The sequence below is a fragment of the Podarcis gaigeae genome (genome assembly GCF_964106915.1).
Source record: "Podarcis gaigeae genome assembly, chromosome: 10".
NCBI classification, from domain to species: domain Eukaryota; kingdom Metazoa; phylum Chordata; class Lepidosauria; order Squamata; family Lacertidae; genus Podarcis; species Podarcis gaigeae.
The window spans coordinates 5986675-6012942 of NC_139686.1; the positions used below are offsets into that span (position 1 = coordinate 5986675).

Genomic DNA, 26268 nt, shown 5'->3' on the forward strand with positions numbered 1-26268 from the left:
CCACATGACCCAGAAGCTGTACGCCGGCTCCCTTGGCCAATAAAGCGAGATGAGCGCCGCAACCCCAGCGTTGGCCACGACTGGACCTAATGGGCATGGGTCCCTTTAACTTTACCTTTAGTTTAGAGGATATAGGCAATTTCTGCATTAGGGAAAACAAAGACCAAAATAGCTGCGACGCCCGGGCATGAATGGTCTTATTTACTTGAAACAACAGAACTGTAGAATTGGAAGACAACTAGTCCACTCCCAGCAATGCAGGAATCGCAGCTAAATAACCTTTTAACATATGGCTATCTAACCTGGGTTTGAAAACCTCCAGCGAAGGTGAGTCCACCACCTTTCGTCGAATCCTATTCCGTTGTCAAACAGCTTTTTAAAAGGCTGTGGATGATACTGAGAAAGATGGGCCGATAGATACCTTTCCCGCCCTGGCCACAGTGATCCATGCGACGGTTACCTCCAGGCTTGACTACTGTAATTCGCTCTGCACGGGGCTGCCCTTGAAACTGTCCCACAAACTCCAGCAGGTGCAGAATGCTGCAGCGAGGCTCCTCACGGGGTCTCTGCCATGGGAGCATATTCACCCAGTGCGTTACCAGTTGCACTGGCTCCCAGTGGAGTATAGGGTCAGGTTCAAGGTGCTGGTCTTGACCTTTAAAGCCCTTTGTGGCTTAGGGCCCTCGTATTTACGGGACGCCTCTCCTGGTATGCCCTGCAGAGGACCTTAAGGTCCATGAATAACCATAGTTTAGAGGTCCCGGGCCCTAAGGAAGTCAGACTATCCTCCATCAGGGCCAGGGCCTTCTCAGTGATGGCTCCGACCTGGTGGAATGCTCTGTCCCATGAGACTAGGGCCCTTCAGGATTTAACCTCCTTTTGCTGGGCCTGTAAGACAGAGCTATTCTGCCTGGCCTTTAATTTGAATTCAGCCAGATCTTTTATTTCCCTTCTATTCCCTTTCCCTCCCCTTTTTATGAAGATCACCTGCTCTGAGATCCCACAGCTAATTCTCCCCTGGCCTCCTCGCTGGTCCAAGTAGGACCAATTCAGCCAGCTAGCCCTGGGGATTATCTAATTGATTTTTAATTTAATTTCATGTTTTTATACCGTATTTTATGCTGCTTTTATAATTAAGTGTTTTAAATTTGTTGTCAGCCGCCCTGAGCCCGGTTTTTGAACCAGGAAGGGCGGGGTATAAATAAAATTTTATTGTTATTTATTATTATCAGACAGATTCCGATACACCTACACAAAGGAATGAAAATGTCTCAACCTGCAGCCCAAAGCAACCAAGAATGGGAGCGAGGGATGGAAGGAGGGACTGATTTCTGTTCCAACCTACGTCCATCGTATGTGGCGTTGCTTCTCTTCCACTGCGGTTCAGCTTCCGACAAAAAAAAAGAAAGCATAATTTTGCTCACTGTCTAGTGTGGCAGACATTCCAATGCAGAGGAAACACAATGCAAAATGCAGGATAAGTCGTCCATGACATATAGTTTGTGGATTAAAAACAGCAAACAGCAGCAGGGCTGGTTTTCTTTCTGGACAAGCAAGCGACCGCTGGCACTTTCCGTCTCTGCGTCGGAATCCTCCAGCATCTACTCATGTGAGCTTCACTTATCTTGATTCCAAAGCTAAGGGGCCACTGCAGAGATGGCCCTGCTTGCAGTCCCGGTGAAGGCGACTTCCGTTACTGATGGACAGGGCAGGGCGGCACTGGGATTTCGTCAAAAATTTGGAGGAGGGCTGGCTTCTTCGCAAGCTGCCATGCGTGCGTTCCGGTACTGTCAGGGGAGTCCCGCAACCCCGCCTGCAGGAGAATTTGCACGCAGGCAGCATGCTGGCCTGAGCATGCCAGGTGCAGGGCTGTGGGAAGAGAAGAAGCAGACTTAAGATCAAAAGGGAAGGGTTTGGTGGCCAGCCGCTCATGGCACAGCTTCTTTCTCGCTTAGCTGCCTGCTTTTACAGTTGATTAAGTTTCAGTTGATTAAGCTGCATGAGTGTTCAATGGGAAGCCAGTTAGGTATTGTGGTTAAAGCATTGAAGAGACCAGGGTTCTCAGCCATGAGAACCACGGACACCGCATTGAGCTCATTGGAAGAAAAGGAGGCAGGGCGGGATATAAAATGCAATAAATAAATAAAATACAGTGGTACCTCGGGTTACGAACAATTGTAACCCGGAAGCAAGTTGTCCAAGCTCTCGGAGGCTTCGCCGCTGCCTGGAGGCAAACCTGGACATCGGCGGGGCCTACGGAGCTCTCTAAAAGGTAAAGGTAAAGGTAAAGGTACCCCTGCCCGTACGGGCCAGTCTTGACAGACTCTGGGGTTGTGCGCCCATCTCACTCAAGAGGCCAGGGGCCAGCGCTGTCCGGAGACACTTCCGGGTCACGGGGCCAGCGTGACAAAGCTGCATCTGGCGAGCCAGAGCCGCACACGGAAACACCGTTTACCTTCCCGCCAGTAAGCGGTCCCTATTTATCTACTTGCACCCGGAGGTGCTTTCGAACTGCTAGGTTGGCAGGCGCTGGGACCGAGCAGCGGGAGCGCACCCTGCCGCGGGGATTCGAACCGCCGACCTTTCGATCGGCAAGCCCTAGGCGCTGAGGCTTTAACCCACAGCTCTCTAAGGCCTCTGCAAATGCAGGGAACCAAGCTCCAGCATCCGCGGTGCCTACAGGGCTCCGCAAATGCTGAGAGCCAAGCCCCGACATTCACAGGGCCTGCAGAGGCTTTGCGACTGGGCTCCAGCCGCAGGAGCTCTCGGAGGCCTCCACAAATGCCAGGAGCCAAGCCGATTGTGACTGTGGAAGAGGACCCTGAGCCCTCTCCAAACAGTGAGTTTGGAAATAAATTTTAATTTTTTTCATCTAAAATACTGTCTTATTTATTTTATAGTACAGTACATTGATTATTGCCTTCATTTTATGGATCAATGGTCTCGTGAAACAGTAAAATTTGTGTTGAATTCCTGTTTTAGGGGGTGTTTTTTCATCGTCTGGAACGGATCAATCCACTTTCCATTACTTTCAATGGGAAAGTGCGCTTCAGGTTAAGAACGCTTCAGGTTAAGTATAGACTTCCGGAACCAATTAAGTACTTAACCTGAGGTACCACTGTAAGGCAGAAATCGCCTTAGAATCATAGAATCATAGAGTTGGAAGAGACCCCAAGGGCCATTGAGTCCAACCCCCTGCCAAGCAGGAAACACCATCAGAGCACTCCTGACATATGGTTGTCAAGCCTCTGCTTAAAGACCTCCAAAGAAGGAGACTCCACCACACTCCTTGGCAGCAAATTCCACTGTCCAACAGCTCTTACTGTCAGGAAGTTCTTCCTAATGTTTAGGTGGAATCTTCTTTCTTGTAGTTTGGATCCATTGCTCTGTGTCCGCTTCTCTGGAGCAGCAGAAAACAACCTTTCTCCCTCCTCTATGTGACATCCTTTTATATATTTGAACATGGCTATCATATCACCCCTTAACCTCCTCTTCTCCAGGCTAAACATGCCCAGCTCCCTTAGCCGTTCCTCATAAGGCATCGTTTCCAGGCCTTTGACCATTTTGGTTGCCCTCCTTCTTGACCACTGGACCCACTATTGGTCTTGCCCGCCCCATCCACCAGAGCCTTTAAAGAGTCTTTAAAGGCAGGGGAAGCCCCTAACTCACAGAGGGTTTGAGACCCAGCGGCTACCTTCATCTGGTGTAGCCGGCCAGTGGAAGCCATTTCCCAGGATTGTGGCCGCTGTCGCATGCTGACAGCTTCATTCACACACACACACACACACACACACACACAATTTTCTGTTTTGCAATTTAGAATACTCATTTAAACATCCTGAAAATATCAATGACTTCCCTTCTTCTCTCTCCCATGGTTCATTTTGCATATCATAAATCCCTGCATATTCTGCAGAAACTAAACCAATCAGTCTTCCATTATTGCATCCATCAAAACTTATTTACACTGTTGAATTTATCTTAATGCTGCCAACGTTTTCAAGTGTACACAATTCCCCCCCACCATATATTCAATAAACATTTTCCAATCTTCTTTAAACATATGTTCTTCTTGTTATCTTATTCTATACGTTAAGTCTGCAAGCTGCGCATATTCCGTCAGCTTCAGCTGCCATTCTTCTTTAGTTGAGACCTCACTTGTTTTCCATTTTGGGGCTAACGAAACACAGGCCGCAGTAGTGGCATAAATAACCTTTTTTGACACCTGGGAATTTCCGTCTGAATTATCCCCAACAAAAAAAGAGTCTGGGTTGTTTTGTTTTTTTTGGAAAAGTACTTTTAAACATTTTTTTCAATTCATTATGCATCATTTCCCAATACTGTTTTGCCCTTTTACAGGGCCACCACATATGTAAGAATGTTCCCGTCACCTCATTGCATCTCCTCATTGCATGTTGACAGTTTCCAGGTGGCACAGGTGAGAGCTAAGTGCAGGATGGGGACCAAAGGTGGACAAGCGACCCCAGAAGGAGCCTGTCATGTCCCCCACGAGAGGTATTACCCCATCCACCCCACTGGAAGCCTGTTTGTGCAAATGCCAGACGTAACTGGTCCCATCACCTCCTGGCAAATAGAAGGGGAAGAAATGGAGGCAGTGAGAGATTTTACTTTCTTGGGCTCCATGATCACTGCAGATGGTGACAGCAGTCACGAAATTAAAAGACGCTGCTTCTTAGGAGAAAAGCAATGACAAACTTAGACAGCATCTTAAAAAGCAGAGACATCACCTTGCCAACAAAGGTCCGTACAGTTAAAGCCATGGTATTCCCAGTAGTGATGTATGGAAGCTGGACCATAAAGAAGGCTGATCGCCGAAGAATGCGTGCTTTTGAATTCTGGTGCTGGAGGAGACTTTGGAGAGTCCCATGGATGCAAGAAGATCAAACCTCTCCATTCTGAAGGAAATCAGCCCTGAGTGCTCACTGGAAGGACAGATCCTGAAGCTGAGGCTCCAAGACTTTGGCCACCTCATGAGAAGAGAAGACTCCCTGGAAAAGACCCTGATGTTGAGAAAGATGGAGGGCGCAAGGAGAAGGGGACGCGGAGGATGAGATGGTTGGACATTGTTCTCGAAGCTACCAGCCTGAGTTTGACCAAACTGAGTGAGGCAGTGGAAGACAGGAGTGCCTGGCGTGCTCTGGTCCAGGGGGTCACGAAGAGTCAGACACGACTAAACAACAACAACAACAATCCCAATAAGAAGCGTGAAAGGGTCTTACCGGTACGATTTTTCCCATCCTTCGCATTCAGATCAGCGCCAAGCGACAGAAGCGTCTCAATTGTGCCTGCATGTCCTTCCTGCGTTGTTAGCGAAGAGACACAACTTTCACGCTCAGCAAAAAACAAACAAAACCAGAACCTTTTTCTATCTAGGCCAGGGATCTGGGAACCTGTGGCTATCCTGATATTATTGGACTCCAGCTTCCATCATCCTTGACCATTGGCCATACAGACTGGGGCTGATGGGAGTTGGAGTCCCACAACATCCAGATCATCACAAGTCCCCCTCCCTCCCATTTCATTCCCATTCCCCTTCTGGATTCAAAGTGGACAGTCCGACACAGTGCAGATTAGCAGTGGGCTAGACACACTGCTTGTACAAAGGTCCAAGTTTCAGCCCTAGACACAGCTATATTAGTAAAGAAAACAATTATTTGAATGCACAATAAACATGCAGCACCAGATGGCGCCAGAGAACAGGAAATTTTTATATGTGTTTTTTTATAGGGGTTTTTTATTATTATTTTGTTCAAATGATCTAATTTCTGGTTTACTTACAGCATTTCCCCCTCCTGTTGGTAGATTCACCCCCTGGCACCTAGAGTTGCTACCTTTGTTCTGGCAAAATACAGGACAGGGCGTGGCGGTCCTTTACATTTATAAAAATATTTTATATATATAAAAAATATGCTGATATATAGATAGATAAATAGATACACACACACACATATATCACATACATAAATATACATACATATACACTCACACAAACACACACACACAGATATATGTGTGTGTGTGTGTGTGTGTGTATATGTATATATATGGGACGCAGGTGGCGCTGTGATCTAAACCACAGAGCCTAGGGCTTGCCGATCACGACCGGGTGAGCTCCTGTTGCTCAGTCCCTGCTCCTGCCAACCTAGCAGTTCGAAAGCACGTCAAAGTGCAAGTAGATAAGTAGGTACCGCTCTGGCGGGAAGGTAAATGGTGTTTCTGTGCGCTGCTCTGATTCGCCAGAAGCGGCTTAGTCATGCTGGCCACATGACCCGGAAGCTGCACGCCGGCTCCCTCGGGCAATAAAGTGAGATGAGCGCCGCAACCCCAGAGTCGGCCACAACTGGACCTAATGGTCAGGGGTCCCTTTACTATATATATATATATATATGTATGGGGGTGTGTGTATTTTATATATCTATCTATCTATCTATATATATAATACACACACACACACACACACACACAGTGGTTTACAACAGTCACACCTAAAACCATACAATAAAAACAATTTTTTAAACATCAGAAAGTTATTATGGGCCATAAGACTGCAGGAAAGGGCCTGTCTTGTATTAATTGATGGGATATAAGCTATTCTGGGAGCCTTTTTGGATGAAAAGCCCCTCCAAACGCCCTCAATAAATGTACAAAAGGACTGGGACCTCCTCTCTCTCTCTCCCCCCTTCTTTGCCACAGACCCTAGAAAGTCACTGCCAGTCAGAGTAGAGAAAATTGTATTTTTATGTTGTGAACCGCCCTGAGATATATGGATGAAGGGCGATATACCAATTTAAATAATAATAATAACTTCTATTATTATTATTATTATTATTATTTATACCCCACCCATCTGGCTGGGTTTCCCCAGTCACTCTGGGCAGCCTCCAACAGAACATTAAAATACAATACCCTATTAAACATTAAAAGCTTCCCTAAACAGAGAATAATAATACAGTGGTATCTCGGGTTAAGTACTTAATTTGTCCCGGAGGTCCGTACTTAACCTGAAACTGTTCTTAACCTGAAGCACCACTTTAGCTAATGGGGCCTCCTGCTGCCACCGCGCCACCGGAGCACGACTGCTGTTCTCATCCTGAAGCAAAGTTCTTAACCTGAAGCACTATTTCTGGGTTAGCGGAGTCTGTAACCTGAAGCGTCTGTAACCTAAAGCGTCTGTAGCCTAAAGCGTATGTAACCTGAGGTACCATTGTAATAACAACAACAACAACAACAACAACAATAATAATAATATCAGACTAGATGGGACCAAGGCTCTGGCTCAGGGATAAGGCAAGCCCACATGTTCGTACGATGAATTGCACATGTCGGTAATTCAGTTTTAATAGCCCGATTAATCTTCCGCAGGCCATGCGCTGGCAGCTGAAGAGCTGCTGAGAGAATTAAGTCTCGTGAAGATAAAAGGCTGGATTCCTAGCTGTAAATCTAATTCGCTTCTGCTTAGCAGGCCAGCATCGCTCTTTCTAATGGCAGGCTCAGCGGCTGAGCGCTGGGCAGCCAAAAATGGATCCAGTGATGTACAAGATGCGGGGGATCAGAATGAATTTCCTAGTTTTAAAGGAATGAAACAATAGTGTGTCTTTGTGCAGGGAGAAAAGGGCAGCATGGAATAAAGCTGGTGTGGAGGAACTTATTATTATTCTTATGTATTACCGTATTTTTCGCTCTACAAGACGCACCAGAGATGCACCTAGTTTTTGGAGGAGGAAAACAAGAAAAAATATTCTGAATCTCAGAAGCCAGAACAACAAGAGGGGTCGCTGCGCAGCGAAAGCAGCGATCCCTCTTGCTGTTCTGGCTTCTGGGATAGCTGCGCAGCCTGCATTCGCTCCATAAGACGCACACACATTTCCCCTTACTTTTCAGGAGGGAAAAAGTGGGTCTTATAGAGCAAAAAATACGGTAGGTTTGTAGGCCACCCTTCATTTGCAGTTCTCAGGGCGGTTCACAGCCTAAAAATGCATTATTAAAAACACAATGAAAAGGTAAAGGGACCCCTGACCATTAGGTCCAGTTGTGGCTGTCTCTGGGGTTGCGGTGCTCATCTCGCTTTATTGGCCGAGGGAGCTGGCGTACAGCTTCCGGGTCATGTGGCCAGCATGACTAAGCCACTTCTGGCGAACCAGAGCAGTGCACGGAAACGCTGTTTACCTTCCCGCCGGAGCGGTACCTATTTATCTACTTGCACTTTGAGGTGCTTTCGAATTGCTAGGTTGGCAGGAGCAGGGACCGAGCAACGGGCGCTCACCCCGTTGTGGGGATTCGAACCGCCGACCTTCTGATCGGCAAGTCCTAGGCTCTGTGGTTTAACCCACAGCGCCACCCACGTCCCTATTAAAAACACAAAGTACATGATTAAAAACAAGGACAAAAAAACCAAACCCTTAGCACCCTGCAACCCATTGGCTCTCCAGATGTTGCTAACTACAACTCCCATCATCCCCACCCATTAACATCTGGAGGGCTCCATCAGTAAAGCACGAGACTGTTGAATCTTAGGGTTGCGGGTTCGAAATCACGTGGGGCGAAAGAGTCCTGCATTGCAGAGAGGGTTGGATAGATGATGCTTGGCAACTCTACGAATTCTACGCCAGTTCCGTGCAACAGCATTGCACAGATGCGGGACAGTGTTTAAAAGGAGAAACAAGGAAAAGTGGGATATAAAATGGAAGAATGGTATAAAGAGGTGTGGGATATAGCTATGGTGACTGGGGACGGCCGCTGAGACCACATAACACTGGTCTTGAAAGACCTACATTGGCTTCCAGCACGTTTCTGAGCACAATTCAAAGTGTTGGTGCTGACCTTGAAAGCCCTAAACGGCCTCGGCCCAGTATACCTGAAGGAGCATCTCCACCTCCATCATTCACTGAGGTCCAGCTCCGAGGGCCTTCTGGCAGTTCCCTCACTGCAAGAAGTGAGGTTACAGGAAACCAGGCAGAGGGCCTTTTCGGTAGTGGCACCCGCCCTGTGGAACGCCCTTCCAGCAGATGTCAAAGAGAACAACAACTACCTGACATTTAGAAGACGTCTGAAGGCAGCCCTGTTTAGGGAAGCTTTTAATGTGTGACATTTTGATGTATTTTTAATCCTTGTTGGAAGCCGCCCAGAGAGGCTGGGGAAACCCAGCCAGATGGGCGGGGTACAAATAATAAATTATTATTATTACAGTGGTACCTCGGGTTAAGTACTTAATTCATTCCGGAGGTCCGTTCTTAACCTGAAACTGTTCTTAACCTGAAGTACCACTTTAGCTAATGGGGCCTCCAGCTGCCACCATGCGATTTCTGTTCTCATCCTGAAGCAAGGTTCTTAACCCGAGGTACTATTTCTGGGTTAGCGGAGTCTGTAACCTGAAGTGTATGTAACCTGAAGCATATGTAACCCGCGGTACCACTGTATTAATGATAAATTAACATATGCCATTAAGGTAAGACGGGGAATATGCAGGAAAAATGATTTTGAGGAGATATGGAAGGTGTAGAATTTGTACTGGTTTTTTAAAAAAATATTTCTTAAAAAGATTTCTTAGTTCACAAAAATCTGTGCATTGTCTCTTTTAGAATTTGTACTGTTAAACGGGGTCAAACCATTGCAAGAGGTGTTGAATTTTTGGGAGGTTGGATAGTTACAATGGAATGGTCTCAGTGGTGGGGTGCATGTTTTTATTCTTATTTATTTATAGTTATTACTTTGTCAAAATAAAACTTAAGAAAAATAGAAAGGGGAAGCAGAGCAGAGCACAAGAAGTCTTGATTTGTTTTTTAAAAACGCTTTGTGCATCCGTATCTAATTTTGCCCCTTTCTAAAAATTTATTTATTGGTATGTGATTCTCTTTCTGTACATCTACCGAAGAATAAAATAAAACAAAGAAGAAGATTGGCAAAATAAATTACTGAACTATGCAGGGCAAATTATTACCAAAAACAGGCAACCATTCAATGCATTTGTTTAAAGCTTTGTGTATAGATTCTTACATTAGTACAACTTTTAAAAGTCACTTGGAATAAGGTGAAGAAGGTTTTAAAATTGGATTGTTAAGTATATAAGGTTTCATAGACGTGCAGGAACAAGTACATTATAATGGAACCTGGAGGGAAATGCACCCACAAAAAATTATGGTTTAATTTGGTTATGATTTTTTTCTCTGTGTTTTTTCTTTTCGTTTTGTCATTTTTGGAAAATCAATAAAATGTTATGAAAAAAATGATTAAAATAAAATAGGGGGGGGGAGGAGAAACCTCTTTTGGGAAAGCAGCCTTCGAAGGCACAGTAGCTGCCCCCCCCCCAGTGAAAACACCCAAGGAGAAAAGCAAAGGACCTTGGCAGCGTAATGCAAGGCCGTCAGCTGCAGCGAAGTGGCTCTGGCGTTGACATCAACGCTGAGCTCTGAAACAAGGAACCGGAGGGCAGGATCCTGCGCTGTGACCGCGGCTTGGTGCAAAGGCTGAGCGCCGAGCGCGTCCCGGGCGGTGTAGCAAGCCTAAGGGTGTGAAAAGACAAAGTCCTGTGTGAGAATCCAGCCCATGGGTAGGCAAACTAAGGCCCGGGGGCCGGATCCAGCCCAATCGCCTTCCCAATCCGGCCCACGGAAGGTCTGGGAATCAGCATGTTTTTTCATGACTATAATGTGTCCTTTTGTTTAAAATGCATCTCTGGGTTATTTGTGGGTCCTGTCTGGTGTTTTTACCTGAGTAGAATGTGTGCTTTTATTTAAAATGCATCTCTGGGTTATCTGTGGGGCATAGAAATTCGTTCATTTCCTGCTCCCCAAAAATATAGTCCGGCCCCCCACAAGGTCCGAGGGACAGTGTACTGACCTGACCCCCTGCTGAAAAAGTTTGCTGACCTCTGATCCACCCTAACCATCTGGAGTCACAACCTGCCAGAATCACAGGTCATCTCCGCACCAGATGTTTAAAGCAGACACCAGCAATTTTTTTCAGCAGGGGGCCGGTCCACTGTCCCTCAGCCCTTGTGGGGGGCCGGAGTATATTTTGGAAAAAATAATAATGAACGAATTCCTATGCCCCACAAATAACCCAGAGATGCATTTTAAATAAAAGGACACATTCTACTCATGTAAAAACACGCTGATTCCCGGACCGTCCATGGGCCGGATTGAGAAGGCGATTGGGCCGGATCCAGCCCCCAGGCCTTAGTTTGCCTACCCAGGGTTTAAAGCATTGCTCTCCCACTTTAAACAGACACAACATCGTTTGCACATACCTTATGTTTCTCTAGAAGCAGCTGCGCGATGCCAAGGTGGCCGTGTTGTATCGCATCCATAAAAGGCGTGACGCCACATTTGTCCCTGCTGTCAGGTTGGTAGTGGCACCTTAGGATTAAGCACAAAAAGGACAAGTTAGAGCAGTGATTTCCGAAGGCATTGTCCCCTGGTGGGGGCCGTGGGATTACCTGTGGGTGGCGTCACACACAAAGGAGTGTGCAAATGACTATCTGTGAAAAGCTGGACCCGTCTACTGCAATTAATTTGCAGATGACACCACCATAATGGGTTTAATAACAGGTGGAGACAAATCAGCATATAGAGGGGAGGTCCAAAAAATATCTGCATGGTGCCTAGACAACAACTTGCACCTTAATATCAGCAAGACAAAGGAGATTGTTATGTACTGAAGTTCTCACCCTGGGCCAGCAGGGGGATACTGTAGATAGTTATGCAAATAAGGGATCGAAAGGGACGTTCAGTGATTGGATAGTTTTAGAAAATTGTTACAGTTACGTTGTACTGGAGCTCTATATAAGCAGGCTGACTGAACCCTTCAGTTCAGTTCTGTCCTGGCTTGTGAATAAACAAGAGCTGTTTGAAGAATCGCTGTGTCGTCTGATATGTTCACCCACAACTTAACAGCTTGGCAGGGAGTTGGACTCGATGGCCCTTGTGGTCTCTTCCAACTCTATGATTCTATGAGATGGTGTTGGAGTTTCGGAGGAAGAGAAGAGAACTAGCCCCACTGTACATCGGGGAGGGCTGTGTGGAGAGAGTCTCTTCCTTTAAATTCCTAGGAGTTTATCTCAGTGAAGACCTTACTTGGAAAATAAATACAACCCAGGTGGTTAAGAAAGCCCAACAGAGACTCCATCTCCTCAGAGTATTGCTAAAGAACGATGTCAATCAACATTTGATTATCTCCTTCTACCAGTCCACAATAGAAAGTATCCTTTCATACTGCATCACGGTGTGGTACGCTGGTTTGACATCAACTGATAGGAAGTGCCCACAGAGGGTGGTGAATACAGCACAAGATATTATGGGCTGTCCGTGAATCCGCTGGATGAAACAGTGGAAGAACTTGCTTCAGGAGAGTGAGGAAAGTTCTCAGGGATAATTCACACCCTGGCCGGCACTTTCTTGATCTCCTGCCCTCAGGCAGAAGATAATAGAGGCATGATTAGTCGCGCCAACAGGGTAAAGAACAGCTTCTATCCGTGGGCTGTTAGGCTGCTGAATGAAAAGATAACAACTGACTTTCGGGTTTGGTGGGTGTGCGTCAGTAAACAAGGGGAATTAAGACCAAGAGAGCTGAGTGGGGGTTGCTCGTGTAATCTCACTGCATATAAGTTGTACAAGTGACAAAGTATTTCAGTTTCAATTTCAATCCCTGGACCAGGTTGGTCAAGTTTGTTGAATTAATTCAACTAAATCGTTTCCATTGGGTTTTGAGTAAACATGCAATTAAGTGTCACTGTTTTGAATTGTATCGTGTTATTATCTGTATTTTTAAATAGGGTTTTATAGGTTGTTGTGTTTTTAATAGGGTAAGCACTGGGAATGAGTTTGTGGAACTAAGGGGACAGTGGCCTGAAAATTTTTTGGGAACTTTGGGGCTAGAGCAAAGTAAAGGGGTACCCAAGAGAATTGGAGGGGCTTTTTGTGGTGGGTGTGATTTATTCTTTAATTTGCTGCACAACCATATGGAAATTCAGTGTAAAACAATTTTTAAAAATCATAGCCAAGCAGTTAAAAAATAATCAAAGGCAAAACCTAGCTCAAAATTTAGTTTAAAACTGAGAAGTGCTGGCTCTAAAAAAAAATTGGGGGGTAGTGGGGGCTCACATTTTTTGGACCTGAGAACCACATACCTCCTTGGCCAGCCCCAGCATGCAAGATTCAGTTGTCCTTGTATTTTTTTCCTAACTTTTAAGCAGCCACCGGAATCCTTCCTGCTAAAAATTGGGTGGCATCCCCATGCTCCCTTCTCGTTTGTTTGTTTGTTTGTTTGTTTGTCACAAGGACCCGAGAAGAGCCGGCTGGATCAGGCCAAAGAGGCCCCATCTTAGTCCAGGATCGTGTTCTCAAAGTGGCCAACCAGATGCCGAGTTCAAATCCCCACTTGGCCGTGAAGTTCATTGGCTGACCTTGTGCCAATTGCCATCTCTTAGCCTATTATTATTATTATTATTATTATTATTATTATTATTATTATTATTATTATTTTATTAACATATAAAACACATACATACACATTTACACAATACATGTATACAACACACTACCTAATTTTCATAACATAAAACAAACCTACATTACTCTATATAATACCCATACATGTGGGATGCGGGTGGCGCTGTGGGTTAAACCACAGAGCCTAGGACTTGCCGATCAGAAGGCCGGCGGTTCGAATCCCCACGACGGGGTGAGCTCCCATTGCTCGGTCCCAGCTCTTGCCCACCTAGCAGTTCGAAAGCACGTCAAAGTGCAAGTAGATAAATAGGTACCACTCCGGCGGGAAAGTAAACGGTGTTTTCCGTCGCCAGAAGTAGCTTAGTCATGCTACCCACATGACTCGGAAGCTGTACGCCGGATCCCTCGGCCAGTAAAGCGAGATGAGCGCCGCAACCCCAGAGTTGTCCACAACTGGACCTAACGGTCAGGGGTCCTTTATACTATACGTATCAACATACCTACACACCTACCCCACACGGACACCCACCAAGTGACTTGACTTCCAGCCGTTTTTGTTACGCTACTTTATTTTTCCAACTAGCTTAAACACATTTCATTATTTCGTTAATCTCTTCTTTTATCTTAACTTTACTCTCCTTTCACTCTAATCATTTTCTGGATTCACTCAGTATCTGGCAGAAATTCTACTTTTTCCACATAAATTTGGATGTGTTCCTTAAAGACAGCCCACTCCTTATTCACTTTTTGTACCAGATCTCCTCTTATCCTCCCTGTTAGTTCGGCAATATGGAAGTATTCCATCATATTAGATAGCCAGTCCGTTTTAGTTGGGAAGCTGCTGCTTTCCCTGTTTTTGGCAATCAATAACCTTGCCGTCGTAGTTGCATACATAAATATTGGTTTGACCGTTTCTCTTGGATATCATGTCAGAGGAAATAAAAAGAACAGTTGCCATCTCTTAGCAGGCTTGCTGAGAGGAAGAAATGCGGAGAACCGTCTACACCACCTTGAGCTCCTTGGAAGAAAATGGCCGTTATAGCAATGTAATAAATAAACAAATATTCCTCTTATGGGAAGCCCGAAAGACAGGAAGTCTGCTTACCTCTCAAGGAGCATTTTCACTACCCCCAGACGTCCATGCATTGCTGTGTGGCAAAGAGGAGATTTATCAAAGTTGGGTTTGAGGACAGATACTGGACTTCCCCAACCTGGTGACTTCCAGATGTTTTTAGACTATGATTTCCATCATCCTTGGCCAGTAAATATTCCCTTACTATTTTTGGTCACAAATTAAAATCCCCATAGTTGATATCTGGGCTTTTTTTTCCAGCCGGAACTTGCCAGAATTCAGTTCCGGTACGTCTCAGGTGGGCGCCTTTGCATAGCTGTCAACTTTTCACTTTTCTTGTGAGGAATCCTATTCAGAATAAGGGAATTTCCCTTAAAAAAAGGAAAACGTTGACAGCTATGCGCCTTTGCCATCATAACAGAACAAGGGAGGTGTTCGTGGCACCTCTTTTTATAGAAAAACAGCACTGGTTGATATTAGTATCTACAGGGGAGGCTTGGTTCTCAAAAATAATCCCTTCGACTCCCGAAACCGTTCAAAAACCAAGGCGCGGCTTCCGATTGGCTGCAGGAGTTTCCTGCGCTCAAACAGAAGCCGAATTGACGTTTGGCTTCCAAAAAACGTTTGAATACCGAAACACTTACTTCCGGGTTTTTGGCGTTCGGGAGCAGATTTCTTGTCAACTGAGCTGTTCAAGAACCACTATATTTGTCAAGGACCTCTGTACAAAGTCAGTTATCAGGAGATAACCTCTTTTTCCTCCCCCCAATAAATGTTTATTGTTTTCTTTATACATTTCTTTAAACAATACATTAAACAACATATACAGTGGTACCTTGGGTTACGTACGCTTCAGGTTACAGACTCCGCTAACCCAGAAATAGTACCTCGGGTAAAGAACTTTGCTTCAGGATGAGAACAGAAATCGTGCTCCGGCAGCGGCAGGAGGCCCCATTAGCTAAAGTGGTGCTTCAGGTTAAGAACAGTTTCAGGTTAAGAACGGACCTCCGGAATGAATTAAGTACGTAACCAGAGGTACCACTGTAAACCTTTTTGCTCTGTCGAGCTTGCAACTTCCCGCCTTCTCTTCAGCTGGTATCCCTTATCAAATCCAGTTGCGTATTCTAACTCTTTACATCTTAACATCCTATCGACATTGTAGGAATTACTTCAATCCTGCTAGTGTCTTTAAACTATCATTTAAGTATATACTCCAGTTTTTCTGGAATTTCTGATCGTCCTGGTCTTGGATCCTGCAAGTCAGTTTGGCCAACTCAGCAAAATCCATCATCTTCGCCTAGCCATTCCACAATAGTGGGTATTTATTGTCATTTCCATTTTTGGGTCAACAAAGTCCTTGCGGCAGCTGTGGTGTACAGAAATAGTCTTTGATCTATCTTCATAATCTCACTTCCCAACAAGCCTAGCAAAAAGGCTTCTGGCTTTTTAGGGAAAGTATAACTGAAAATTTTCTTTAGTTCATTATAGATCGACTCCCAGAATGTCTTTACTTTATCTCAAGTCCACCATATATGATAGAATTCTATCTGGAGATAACCTCTGAACTCACCTCCAGCCTCTGATTTTGCCACACACTAAAAGGAAAAGCGAGCGCCAGATGTCGAAATGAGCAGAGTCCACAATACAGTTGTACCTCGGAAATCGAACGCCTTGCCAGTCAAACGTTTTGGCTCCAGAACATCGCAAACCCAGAAGTGAGTGTTCTTTGGAAACTAAACGTCTGTCGCAGCTTCCAATTGGCTGCAGCAGCTTCCTGCAGCCAATCAGAAGCCGTGCCTTGGTTCCCGAACGTTTTGGAAGCCGAACGGACTTCCGGAATGGATTCCATTCGACTTCCACGGTAGGACTGTACAGTGGTACCTTTGTTCTTAAACGCCTTGGTACTCAAACATTTTGGAACCCAAACACTGCAGACCCGGAAGTAAGTGTTCCAGTTTGCGGACATTTTTCGGAAGCCGAACGTGCTCCGTTTTAAGTGTTACGCTTCCATTTTGAGTGTTATGCTGAGGTCTGTCTGTTTTTGCTATTTATTTTGTGCTTTTGTTTTTGTGGCTTTTTTGTTTGGTTTTTGTGACTGCGTGGAACCCAGTTCAGCTACGATGGATTGATTGTGTGACTGCAGTACATTGTTTATTGCTTTCATTTTGTGGATCAACGGTCTCGTTAGATAGTAAAATCCATGTTCAATTGCTGCTTTAGGGGTTGTTTTTAAAAGTCTGGAACAGATTAATCCATTTTGCATTACGTTCTATGGGAAGCCGCGCCTTGGTTCCCAAACGTTTTGGAAGTCGAATGGACTTCTGGAACAGATTCTGTTCAACTTCTGAGGTACGACTGTATCTTGCAAATTTTGGACTTTCTGTGGACTCCAGAGCATCCTCTGCCAGAACCTCTTTGGAAGAGGAGTCATCCAGTTGGAGCACAACAGACTCAGAGGTCAGCAGTTCCCGATCACAACCTTCTGAAAATGCAACTAGGAAAGACCAAGGGATTTTGCTATCTTTTGACTTCAAAGGGTGGGACTACTGCCCAGTATACCTGAAGGAGCGTCTCCACCCCCATCGTTCTGCCGGGACACTGAGGTCCAGCTCCGAGGGCCTTCTGGCAGTTCCCTCACTGCGAGAAGCCAAGTTACAGGGAACCAGGCAGAGGGCCTTCTCAGTACAGTGGTGCCTCGCAAGACGAAAAGAATCTGTTCCGCGATTCTCTTCGTCTAGCGGTTTTTTCATCTTACGAAGCAAGCCCATTGACAGCTTAGCGGATTAGCGCTATTAGCGGTCTAGCGGCTTTTAGTGATCAGCTGTTAAGCGGCTTAGCAGCTTAGGAAAAGGGGGGGGGGGAGCGAAAAAAACCTGCGGGAATTCGCAAGATTTTTTCGTCTTGCGAAGCAACCCCATAGAGAAATTCGTTTAGCGAAGCGCCTCCAAAACGGAAAACCCTTTCGTCTACCGGGTTTTCCGTCTTGTGAGGCGTTCGTCTTGCGGGGCACCACTGTAGTGGCGCCCGCCCTGTGGAAAGCCCTCCCACCAGATGTCAAAGAGATAAAAGCTACCTGACATTTAGAAAACATCTGAAGACAGCCCTGTTCGGGGAAGTTTTTAATGTGTGACATTTTAATGTATTTTTAATCTATGTTGGAGGCTGCCCAGAGTGGCTGGGGAGACCCAGCCAGATGGACAGGGTACAATTATTATTATTATTATTATTATTATTATTATTATTATTATTATTACAACTACTACTACAGTCCCATGGAAATAGACACCCTCCACTTAGGGCCGAGGTGATGCATTATCTGTATACCTGCAGTCACACACCTTAACTCACCTGCTGTGTGTAGGGGAGTCCTCTGGATTTTGCTTTCCGTGTCCCAAATGGTTGGAGAGACATCCAGGAGGTAACGGATGACCTCAGGATCCCCCTCTCGGCTGGCAATATGGAAACAGCTCCAGCCATCTTTGTTCTTCAGTAATGGGTTTGCTCCGTGGTCAATGAGATCCTGAATGACTTCTAGATTCCTTCTGGTACAAGCCATCATAAGGGGAGTCCTAAAAGTCCAGGACAGGGACGGAGGGAGACACAATTTAATATCAGAGACAGAAACATTTCATAGGAGACAGCATCCACTATGCTAGAGCCAGCCTTGAGGCCAGTCAGAAGATTTCAAATCCTGGAGGCGGTTGGAGGATGGATGGCAGCTAACAGATTGAGGTTGAATCCTGATAAGACAGAAGTACTGTTTTGGGGGGACAGGAGGCGGGTGGGTGTGGAGGACTCCCTGGTCCTGAATATGGTAACTGTGCCCCTGGAGGACCAGGTGTGCAGCCTGGGAGTCAGTTTGGACTCACAGCTATCCATGGAGGTACAGGTCAATTCTGTGTCCAGGGCAGCTGTTTATCAGCTCCATCTGGTACGCCGGCTGAGACCACACCTGCCAGCAGACTGTCTCGCCAGAGTGGTGCATGCTCTGGTTATCTCCCGCTTGGACTACTGCAATGCGCTCTATGTGGGGCTACCTTTGAAGGTGACTCAGAAATGACAATTAATCCAGACTTTGGCAGCTAGACTGGTGACTGGGAGCGGCCACCGAAACAAGACACCACCAGACCTGAAAGACCTACATTGGCTCCCAGTACGTTTCTGAGCCCAATTCAAAGTGTTGGTGTTGACCTTTAAAGCCCTAAATGGCCTCGGCCTAGTATACCCAAAGGAGCGTCTCCACCCCCATCGCTCAGCCCGGACACTGAGGTCCAGCTCCAAAGGCTTTCTGGTGGTTCCCTCACTGAGAGAAGTGAGGTTACAGGGAGCCAAGCAGAGGGCCTTCTCGGTGGTGGCGCCCACCCTGTGGAATGATGTCTGATTTGTTATAAGGCTGCTTCCTAAGTTCCTTCAGTGTTCCTTGCAACTCTGAGAGCCAGTGTGGTGTAGTGGTTAAGAGTGGTGGACTCGTAATCTGGTGAACCGGGTTCGTGTCTCCGCTCCTCCACATGCAGCTGCTGGGTGACCTTGGGCTAGTCACACTTCTTTGAAGTCTCTCAGCCCCACTCACCCCACAGAGTGTTTGTTGTGGGGGAGGAAGGGAAAGGAGAATGTTAGCCGCTTTGAGACTCCTTCGGGTAGTGATAAAGCGGGATATCAAATCCAAACTCTTCTTCTTCTACGATTTTGTTGCAAATGCTAAATATGACCCAAGTTACAACCAAAGACCCCACCCTCCGCAAAAAATCTGACGGCAACATACCAGTCTGCTTTCTTCAAGCAATCGACAGTAGCTCCTCTCTCCAGCAGGTACAAGACGCAGTCCCTGTGACCCATGGAGGCTGCCTCGTGGAGGGGCCGCTTGTAATCGCTATTAAACACTTCAATGTCCATTTCCAAGGTCTCGACTAAGTAAGTGAGGATCCTCAGCTGACCGTGGCGGGCCGCGTAGTGGAGAAGCGTGTCCCCGGACCTCCCATAATGCCTCTTCTTCGCATCCGAAACGTTTGCGACCTCTTCTTTCAGAAGGATGAGATTTCCTTCCTTCACCAACCTAGGAAGGTTGCCTTCAGCCATTGCTGAAGGCGGATGCAAAAATTACAGCTTGAAGTAAGAATTCGGAGTCAGGAGAGACACGGCAAAGCTTACTCCCTCTGGGTCTCCATGGTGTTTTGGCCCCGTCGCCTAAAAACAGGAAACAAAAAGGGGGGGGGGGGAAATCATAAGAGAGGCTCTACCTGTTGAGAGTGTATTAATAATAATGGTAATAATACTAATAATAATACTAATAATAATAATACTAATAATAATAATAATATATTATTTATACCCCGCTCATCTGGCTGACTTTCCCCAGCCACTCTGGGCGGCTCCCAATCAAGTGTTAAAAACAGTACAGCATTACATATTAAAAGCTTCCCTGAAGAGGGCTGCCTTCAGATGTCTTCTTAAAGTCTGGTAGTTGTTGTTCTCTTTGACATCTGGTGGGAGGGCGTTCCACAGGGCGGGTGCCACCACTGAGAAGGCCCTCTGTCTGGTTCCCTGTAACTTGGCTTTTCGCAATGAGGGAACCACCAGAAGGCCCTCAGCGCTGGATCTCAGTGTCCGGGCTGAACGATGGGGGTGGAGCGGTACCTATTTATCTACTTACGGTCTGTGTGTGTGGTTTGGGAGCTGCACAGTCAGGGGAAAAAACAATGCTGTCCAAGGTTGTAAAGACTGCGGAGAGAATAATTGGGTGCCCTCTTCCCACCTTGGATCAAATCTACGCTTCCAGGTGCCATAAGAAAGCCGCAGAGATAGCACAAGATAGTGATCTCTTTCAGCCTCTGCCTTCTGGAAGAAGGTCCAGGGTTATAAAGACTAGGACTAGCCGCCTGAGAAACAGTTTCTAGCCAAATGCGATTTTGGTTTTAAACGCAGTGTAAGGAGTCTCTATGGGAGAATATTGTATTTAAAAATGAGGTATCAGAGTTTTTAGGGGGCTAACCAGGTTGGGATAGCAGGGAGAGCAGGCTTGTTGGGTTTTGAATGTCTAATGTAGATTTTTTTCAATTCGTTGTTCTGTATGGGACAATGACAATAAAGATTATTGTATCGTATTGTACCTGTTACCTCAGTTGTTGAAAAAGGGAAACAAGTATTTAACCAATTACCCCTTCGAACCGCAGCCTAGATTCCTCTAAGGTGACAAGGAGTACCATTTAGATTCTAGGATTTTGGAAGGGCGTTGCAGCTCAGCAACAGAGCACGTGCTTCGATGGATAAAAGGTAAAGGGACCCCTGACCGTTAGGTCCAGTCGCGGCCGACTCTGGGGTTGCGGCGCTCATCTCGCTTTATTTGCCGAGGGAGCCGGTGTACAGCTTCCGGGTCATGTGGCCGGCATGACTAAGCTGCTTCTGGCGAACCAGAGCAGCGCACGGAAATGCCGTTTACCTTCCCGCCGGAGCGGTACCTATTTATCTGCTTGCACTTTGACGTGCTTTTGAACTGCTAGGTTGGCAGGAGCAGGGACCGAGCAACGGGAGCTCACCCCGTCACAAGGATTCGAACTGCCAACCTTCTGATCGGCAAGTCCTAGGCTCTGTGGTTTAACCCACAGCGCTAATTCTAGGTTTGTCCCCCATCCTCCTCCCTGCCAGGTTCTGCAAGAGGGGCCCACAAGACAGCTCAGTTGGTAGACTCTGAAGCTCAGGGCTGTGGGTTTGAATCCCAATGCGGGGCAAAAGTTCCTATACTGAAGAGGGTTGGACTAGATGAACCTTGGTGTCCCTTTTCAACTCACTAATTCTATGAGTCTATGAATACCAAGGCTAAGGAGGGAGCCAGCCACGTTGGTTTGCAAGCCCCCTCCATAGAGGCTGCCCCCTCTCACTGTCCTCGGAGCTTGCTTACCGGTAACCTCCTCTGGCTGATATCTCGGACAGACCAGGGAGATTTTGATAGGCGACATTTTCCCAAGCGTGGGTAAAATGCACAACCCCTCCCTCCTGCTTCTGCAGGGGAAAGAAAATAAGTCAGAAATCTATTTTACATGATGTTTATTTCTGACATTACAGCACTAAAGAAAAACACGTCCTTTCAGTTCAGTTCTTCCAGGACGTCTGACAAACTTCCTGAACATGCGCAGTCAGAAGGTCTCAAGTTACACTGTTCACAAAGACTTACCGTATTTTTCGTCCCATAGGACGCTCCGTCCCATAGGACGCACCTACTTTTTTGGGGGGGAAATAAAGGAAAAAAATTTTTCCTTTATTTCCCCCCCCAGAACCAGGTCCGGGAACAGTGGGATGGCGGTGCTGTGCCTCCCCGCTGTCCCCCGAGCTTGTGGGGCTGGCCCATGTCTGCCTGGCGCGAGGGGCGCTCTGCTTCAGGGCGCCCCGCACGTCAGGCGGCATGCTACAGTCCGCAGCATGGGGAACCCTCTGTTTCAGGGCGCCCCACGCACCCCCCAGGTGCGCAAGACTTGCCGACACCAGCGCGGAGCACGGGGCGGCCTCCAAAGGGTGCCCCGTGCTCCGTGCTGCCGGCTTCCGCCCGCAAGCCTTGTGCTCCCGGGGGGAGATCCCCCGGGTGCGCAAGGCTGGCCAACACCAGCGCGGAGCACGGGGCGGCCTCCGAAGGGCGCCCCGTGCTTCGTGCTGCCGGCTGCCGCCCGCAAGCCTTGCGCTCCCGGGGGGGGATCCCCCGGGTGCGCAAGGCTTGCCGACACCAGCGCGGAGCATGGGGCGGCCTCCGAAGGGTGCCCCGTGCTCCGCGCTGCCGCCCGCAAGCCTTGGGTTCCCGGGGGAGATCCCCGGGTGCGCAAGGCTTGCGGACACCTGCGTGGAGCACAGGGCGTCCTCTGGAGGGCGCCCCGTGCTCCGCGCTGCAGGCTGCCGCCCGCAAGCCTTGCGCGCCCGGGGGGAGATCCCCCGGGTGCGCAAGGCTAGCGGACACCTGCGCAAAGCACTGGGCGTCCTCCGGAGGGCGCCCCGTGCTCCGCGCTGCAGGCTGCCGCCCGCAAGCCTTGCGCGCCCGGGGGAACTCCCTCCGGGCGTGCAAGGCTTGCGGATAGCTTCCTGGAGCCTGGAGAGCGAGAGACGTCGGTGCGCACCGATGCCTCTCGCTCTCCAGGCTTCAGCGAAAGCCTGCATTCGCCCCATAGGACGCACACACATTTCCCCTTCATTTTTGGAGGGGAAAAAGTGCGTCTTATAGGGCGAAAAATACGGTATCCAGCCTGTGAACGTCCGGGGAAATTCTTCTTTCCCACAGATAAGCGCATCATGTGGTGTCAACAATCTGGCTGTCTGCAGCGGTGATGTTTCCATATACTGACAAGCCAGAGCCACCTTCTGAGCAGGTTGTATGCGAAGAAGGGGCAGTGGACTGTGGGCCCTAATATCAAAGCATATGCTGAGGCGGGATGAAGGAGACGAAAGAGCTCCTGTACCTTTAATAGCTTGCTACACTCTTTTGTCCCCTTCATGGAGCACTGCTTTGTTGTGGCGAATAACTTGAATAACTCAGAGAAGCTATGAGCTATGCCGTGCAGGGCCACCCAAGATGGACAGGTCATAGTGCTTATTTAACTTATATGCAAAATTCATCATGCGAAAGGCTGGGCTGGATGAATCCCAAGACGGAATTAAGATTGCCGGAAGAAATATCAACAACCTCAAATATGCTGATGACACAACCTTGATGGCAGAAAGTGAGGAGGAATTAAAGAACCTTTTAATGAGGGTGAAAGAGGAGAGCGCAAAATATGGTCTGAAGCTCAACATTAAAAAAAACAAAGATCATGGCCACTGGTCCCATCACCTCCTGGCAAATAGAAGGGGAAGAAATGGAGGCAGTGAGAGATTTTATTTTCTTGGGCTCCATGATCACTGCAGATGGTGACAGCAGTCATGAAATTAAAAGACGCCTGCTTCTTGGGAGGAAAGCAATGACAAACCTAGACAGCATCTTAAAAAGCAGAGACATCACCTTGCCAACAAAGGTCCATATAGTTCAAGCTATGGTTTTCCCAGTAGTGATGTATGGAAGTGAGAGCTGGACCATAAAGAAGGCTGATCACCGAAGAATGGATGCTTTTGAATTCTGGTGCTGGAGGAGACTCTTGAGAGTCCCATGGACTGCAAGAAGATCAAACCTCTCCATTCTGAAGGAAATCAGCCCTGAGTGCTCACTGGAAGGACAGATGCTGAAGCTGAGGCTCCAAGACTTTGGCCACCTCATGAGAAGAGATGACTCCCTGGAAAAGACCCTGATGTTGGGAAAGATGGGGGGCACAAGGAGAAGGGGACGACGGAGGACGAGATGGTTGGACAGTGTTCTCGAAGCTACCAGCATGAGTTGGACCAAACTGAGTGAGGCAGTGGAAGACAGGAGTGCCTGGCGTGCTCTGGTCCAGGGGGTCACGAAGAGTTGGACACGACTAAACGACTAAACAACAACAACAACAAAACCCTCTTTTGTATAGCTATTAAAGGTGCAGAAGCCCTCTCTTCTCTTCTGCATCTGGCTACCCTCTGTGTTGCACTTCATATTTCTGTACTGCCATCTGTAACAACTACCTGGGTTTTCAAAGACACTCCTCCATCCCAGAATTCTTCTCAACAGTTGATAGATTGATTTGATTCAGTATTATTTCTATGGCGCCTTTCAGTCAAACGAATCACAAAGGGGTTTACAAACGCTAAATTATCAAATATATTCTTTATTAGGCATAGCAAACCCACATTATCAAACAGACACCCTATACAATTTGTGCAAAATATAAGCTCAACATAACAAGCTTTGTCTCAGTCAGATCTTTAACTGCAGAGAAAACCAATTTGCATAAATAATACAACCACTAATTCTCTTTATAATGGCCCAGTCTTTCTACATGGACAGCACTCAAAAATTCAGCCACTATTAAAGTCATTTGATCATTACTGTCCGAAAGCAGGTCCTGAACCGTTGGTAGCGTAGAAATCAGCCTATTGAGTTGTAAGGCCTCTAATGGTAAATTATAATAACACGATGGCAGAAACAGGCTTATCCAGGGACAGGAAAAAATCCATGACGATCCTGAGTCGCAGATTCTTGTGTCGCCAAAACAGCACCAGCTGAACACAATAAAGTACTTATCAGCAGGTTTGGGGGAACCCTTAAAGTTTGAAAGAGGACTTGGGGGCCCGCCCCAAGTGCCAACCCCACAAAAATGCCCAAGGCACGCTCAGTGGACACAAAATGTGCATTGACTGTTGGGTGGCAGAAAACAGAAAGGGGTATCCTGGATGATAATCGGGAACCCTGAAGAGGAGCAAGGCGCAACCTGCCCCATGCTTTTCAACATCTACATGCAGCCGCCGGGAGAGATCATCAGGGGGTTTGGGCTGGGTGTCCATCAATATGCGGATGATACCCAGCTCTCTCTTTAAATCAGAACCAGTGAAGGCGGTGAAGGTCCTGTGTGAGTGCCTGGAGGCGGTTGGAGGACGGATGGCAGCTAACCGATTGAGGTTGAATCCTGACAAGACCGAAGTACTGTTTCGGGGGGACAGGAGGCAGGCGGGTGTAGAGGATTCCCTGGTCCTGAATGGGGGAACTGTGCCCCTGAAGGACCAGGTGCGCAGCCTGGGAGTCATTCTGGACTCACAGCTGTCCATGGAGGCGCAGGTTAATTTTGTGACCAGGGCAGCTGTTTACCAGATGTACACAAGATGAGGCCCTCCCTGCCCGCAGACTGTCTCGCCAGAGTGGTGCATGCTCTACTTATCTCCCGCTTGGACTACTGCAATGCGCTCTACGTGGGGCTACCTTCGAAGGTGACTCGGAAACTACAACTAATCCAGAATGCGGCAGCTAGACTGGTGACTGGGGCAGCCGCCGAGACCATATAACACCGGTCTTGAAAGACCTACATTGGCTCCCAGTACATTTCCGAGTACAATTCAAAGTGCTGGTGCTGACCTTTAAACCCCTAAACTGCCTCGGTCATGTATACCTGAAGGAGCTTCTCCACCCCCATCGTCCAGCCCAGACACTGAGGTCCAGCTCCGAGGGCCTTCTGGCAGTTCCCTCCCTGCGAGAAGCCAAGTTACAGGGAACCAGGCATAGGGCCTTCTCGGTGGTGGCGCCCGCCCTGCGGAACACCCTCCCATCAGATGTCAAAGAGATAAACTACCTGACATTTAGAAGACATCTGAAGGCAGCCCTGTTCAGGGAAGTTTTTAATGTGTGACATTTCAATGTATTTTTAATCTTTGTTGGAAGCCGCCTAGAGTGGCTGGGGAAACCCAGCCAGATGGGTGGGGTACAAATAATAAATTACTATTACTATTACGTTCGTGTTGCCCTCCTGCCAACAGTATTGGGGTGTGTGTGTGTGTGTGATTTATAGAAGGAAAAGGAGGAGGAGGCAGCGGAGAAGAAGTCCAAAGCACAAACATGCAAGTTAATCAATAAATTCAGATATTCAGAATACAGAAGTGCCAGAAGCGATCCACCATTGGGAAAAGAAAACACGACATACTATTTAAAAGCGACAAGGTACTGGAAGCCTGCTTGAATACATGGGGGAAACTCGGCATACCTGCTTCATTTAATTCCAATAAAGCCGTTTAATGCGCAAGGGATCCCTACCCGCTTCCACCACTCTTGCCCCGCACATGGAGGACTGCCCACGGGAACCGGAAGTGAAAGCTACGCCGACCAGTTGGCTGATGCTATTATCTCTTTGATTGGGAGGAAGG

At 47.3% G+C, this 26268-nt stretch overlaps 1 protein-coding gene across 1 annotated transcript; it reads right to left on the bottom strand.

Annotated features, from left to right (window-relative positions):
- Nucleotides 1–175: 175 nt before the first annotated feature.
- ANKRD16 (ankyrin repeat domain 16) lies at nucleotides 176–26266 on the bottom strand. The gene is made up of 8 exons (XM_083700803.1): nucleotides 26109–26266; nucleotides 19301–19722; nucleotides 17887–18107; nucleotides 14572–14614; nucleotides 11267–11375; nucleotides 10359–10520; nucleotides 5241–5319; nucleotides 176–1869 (listed from the first exon to the last, which is right to left on the bottom strand). Exons 2-8 carry the CDS (start codon nucleotides 19612–19614, stop codon nucleotides 1694–1696), a joined length of 1104 nt encoding a protein of 367 aa, XP_083556929.1. The 5' UTR covers nucleotides 19615–19722; nucleotides 26109–26266; the 3' UTR covers nucleotides 176–1693.
- Nucleotides 26267–26268: the final 2 nt, after the last annotated feature.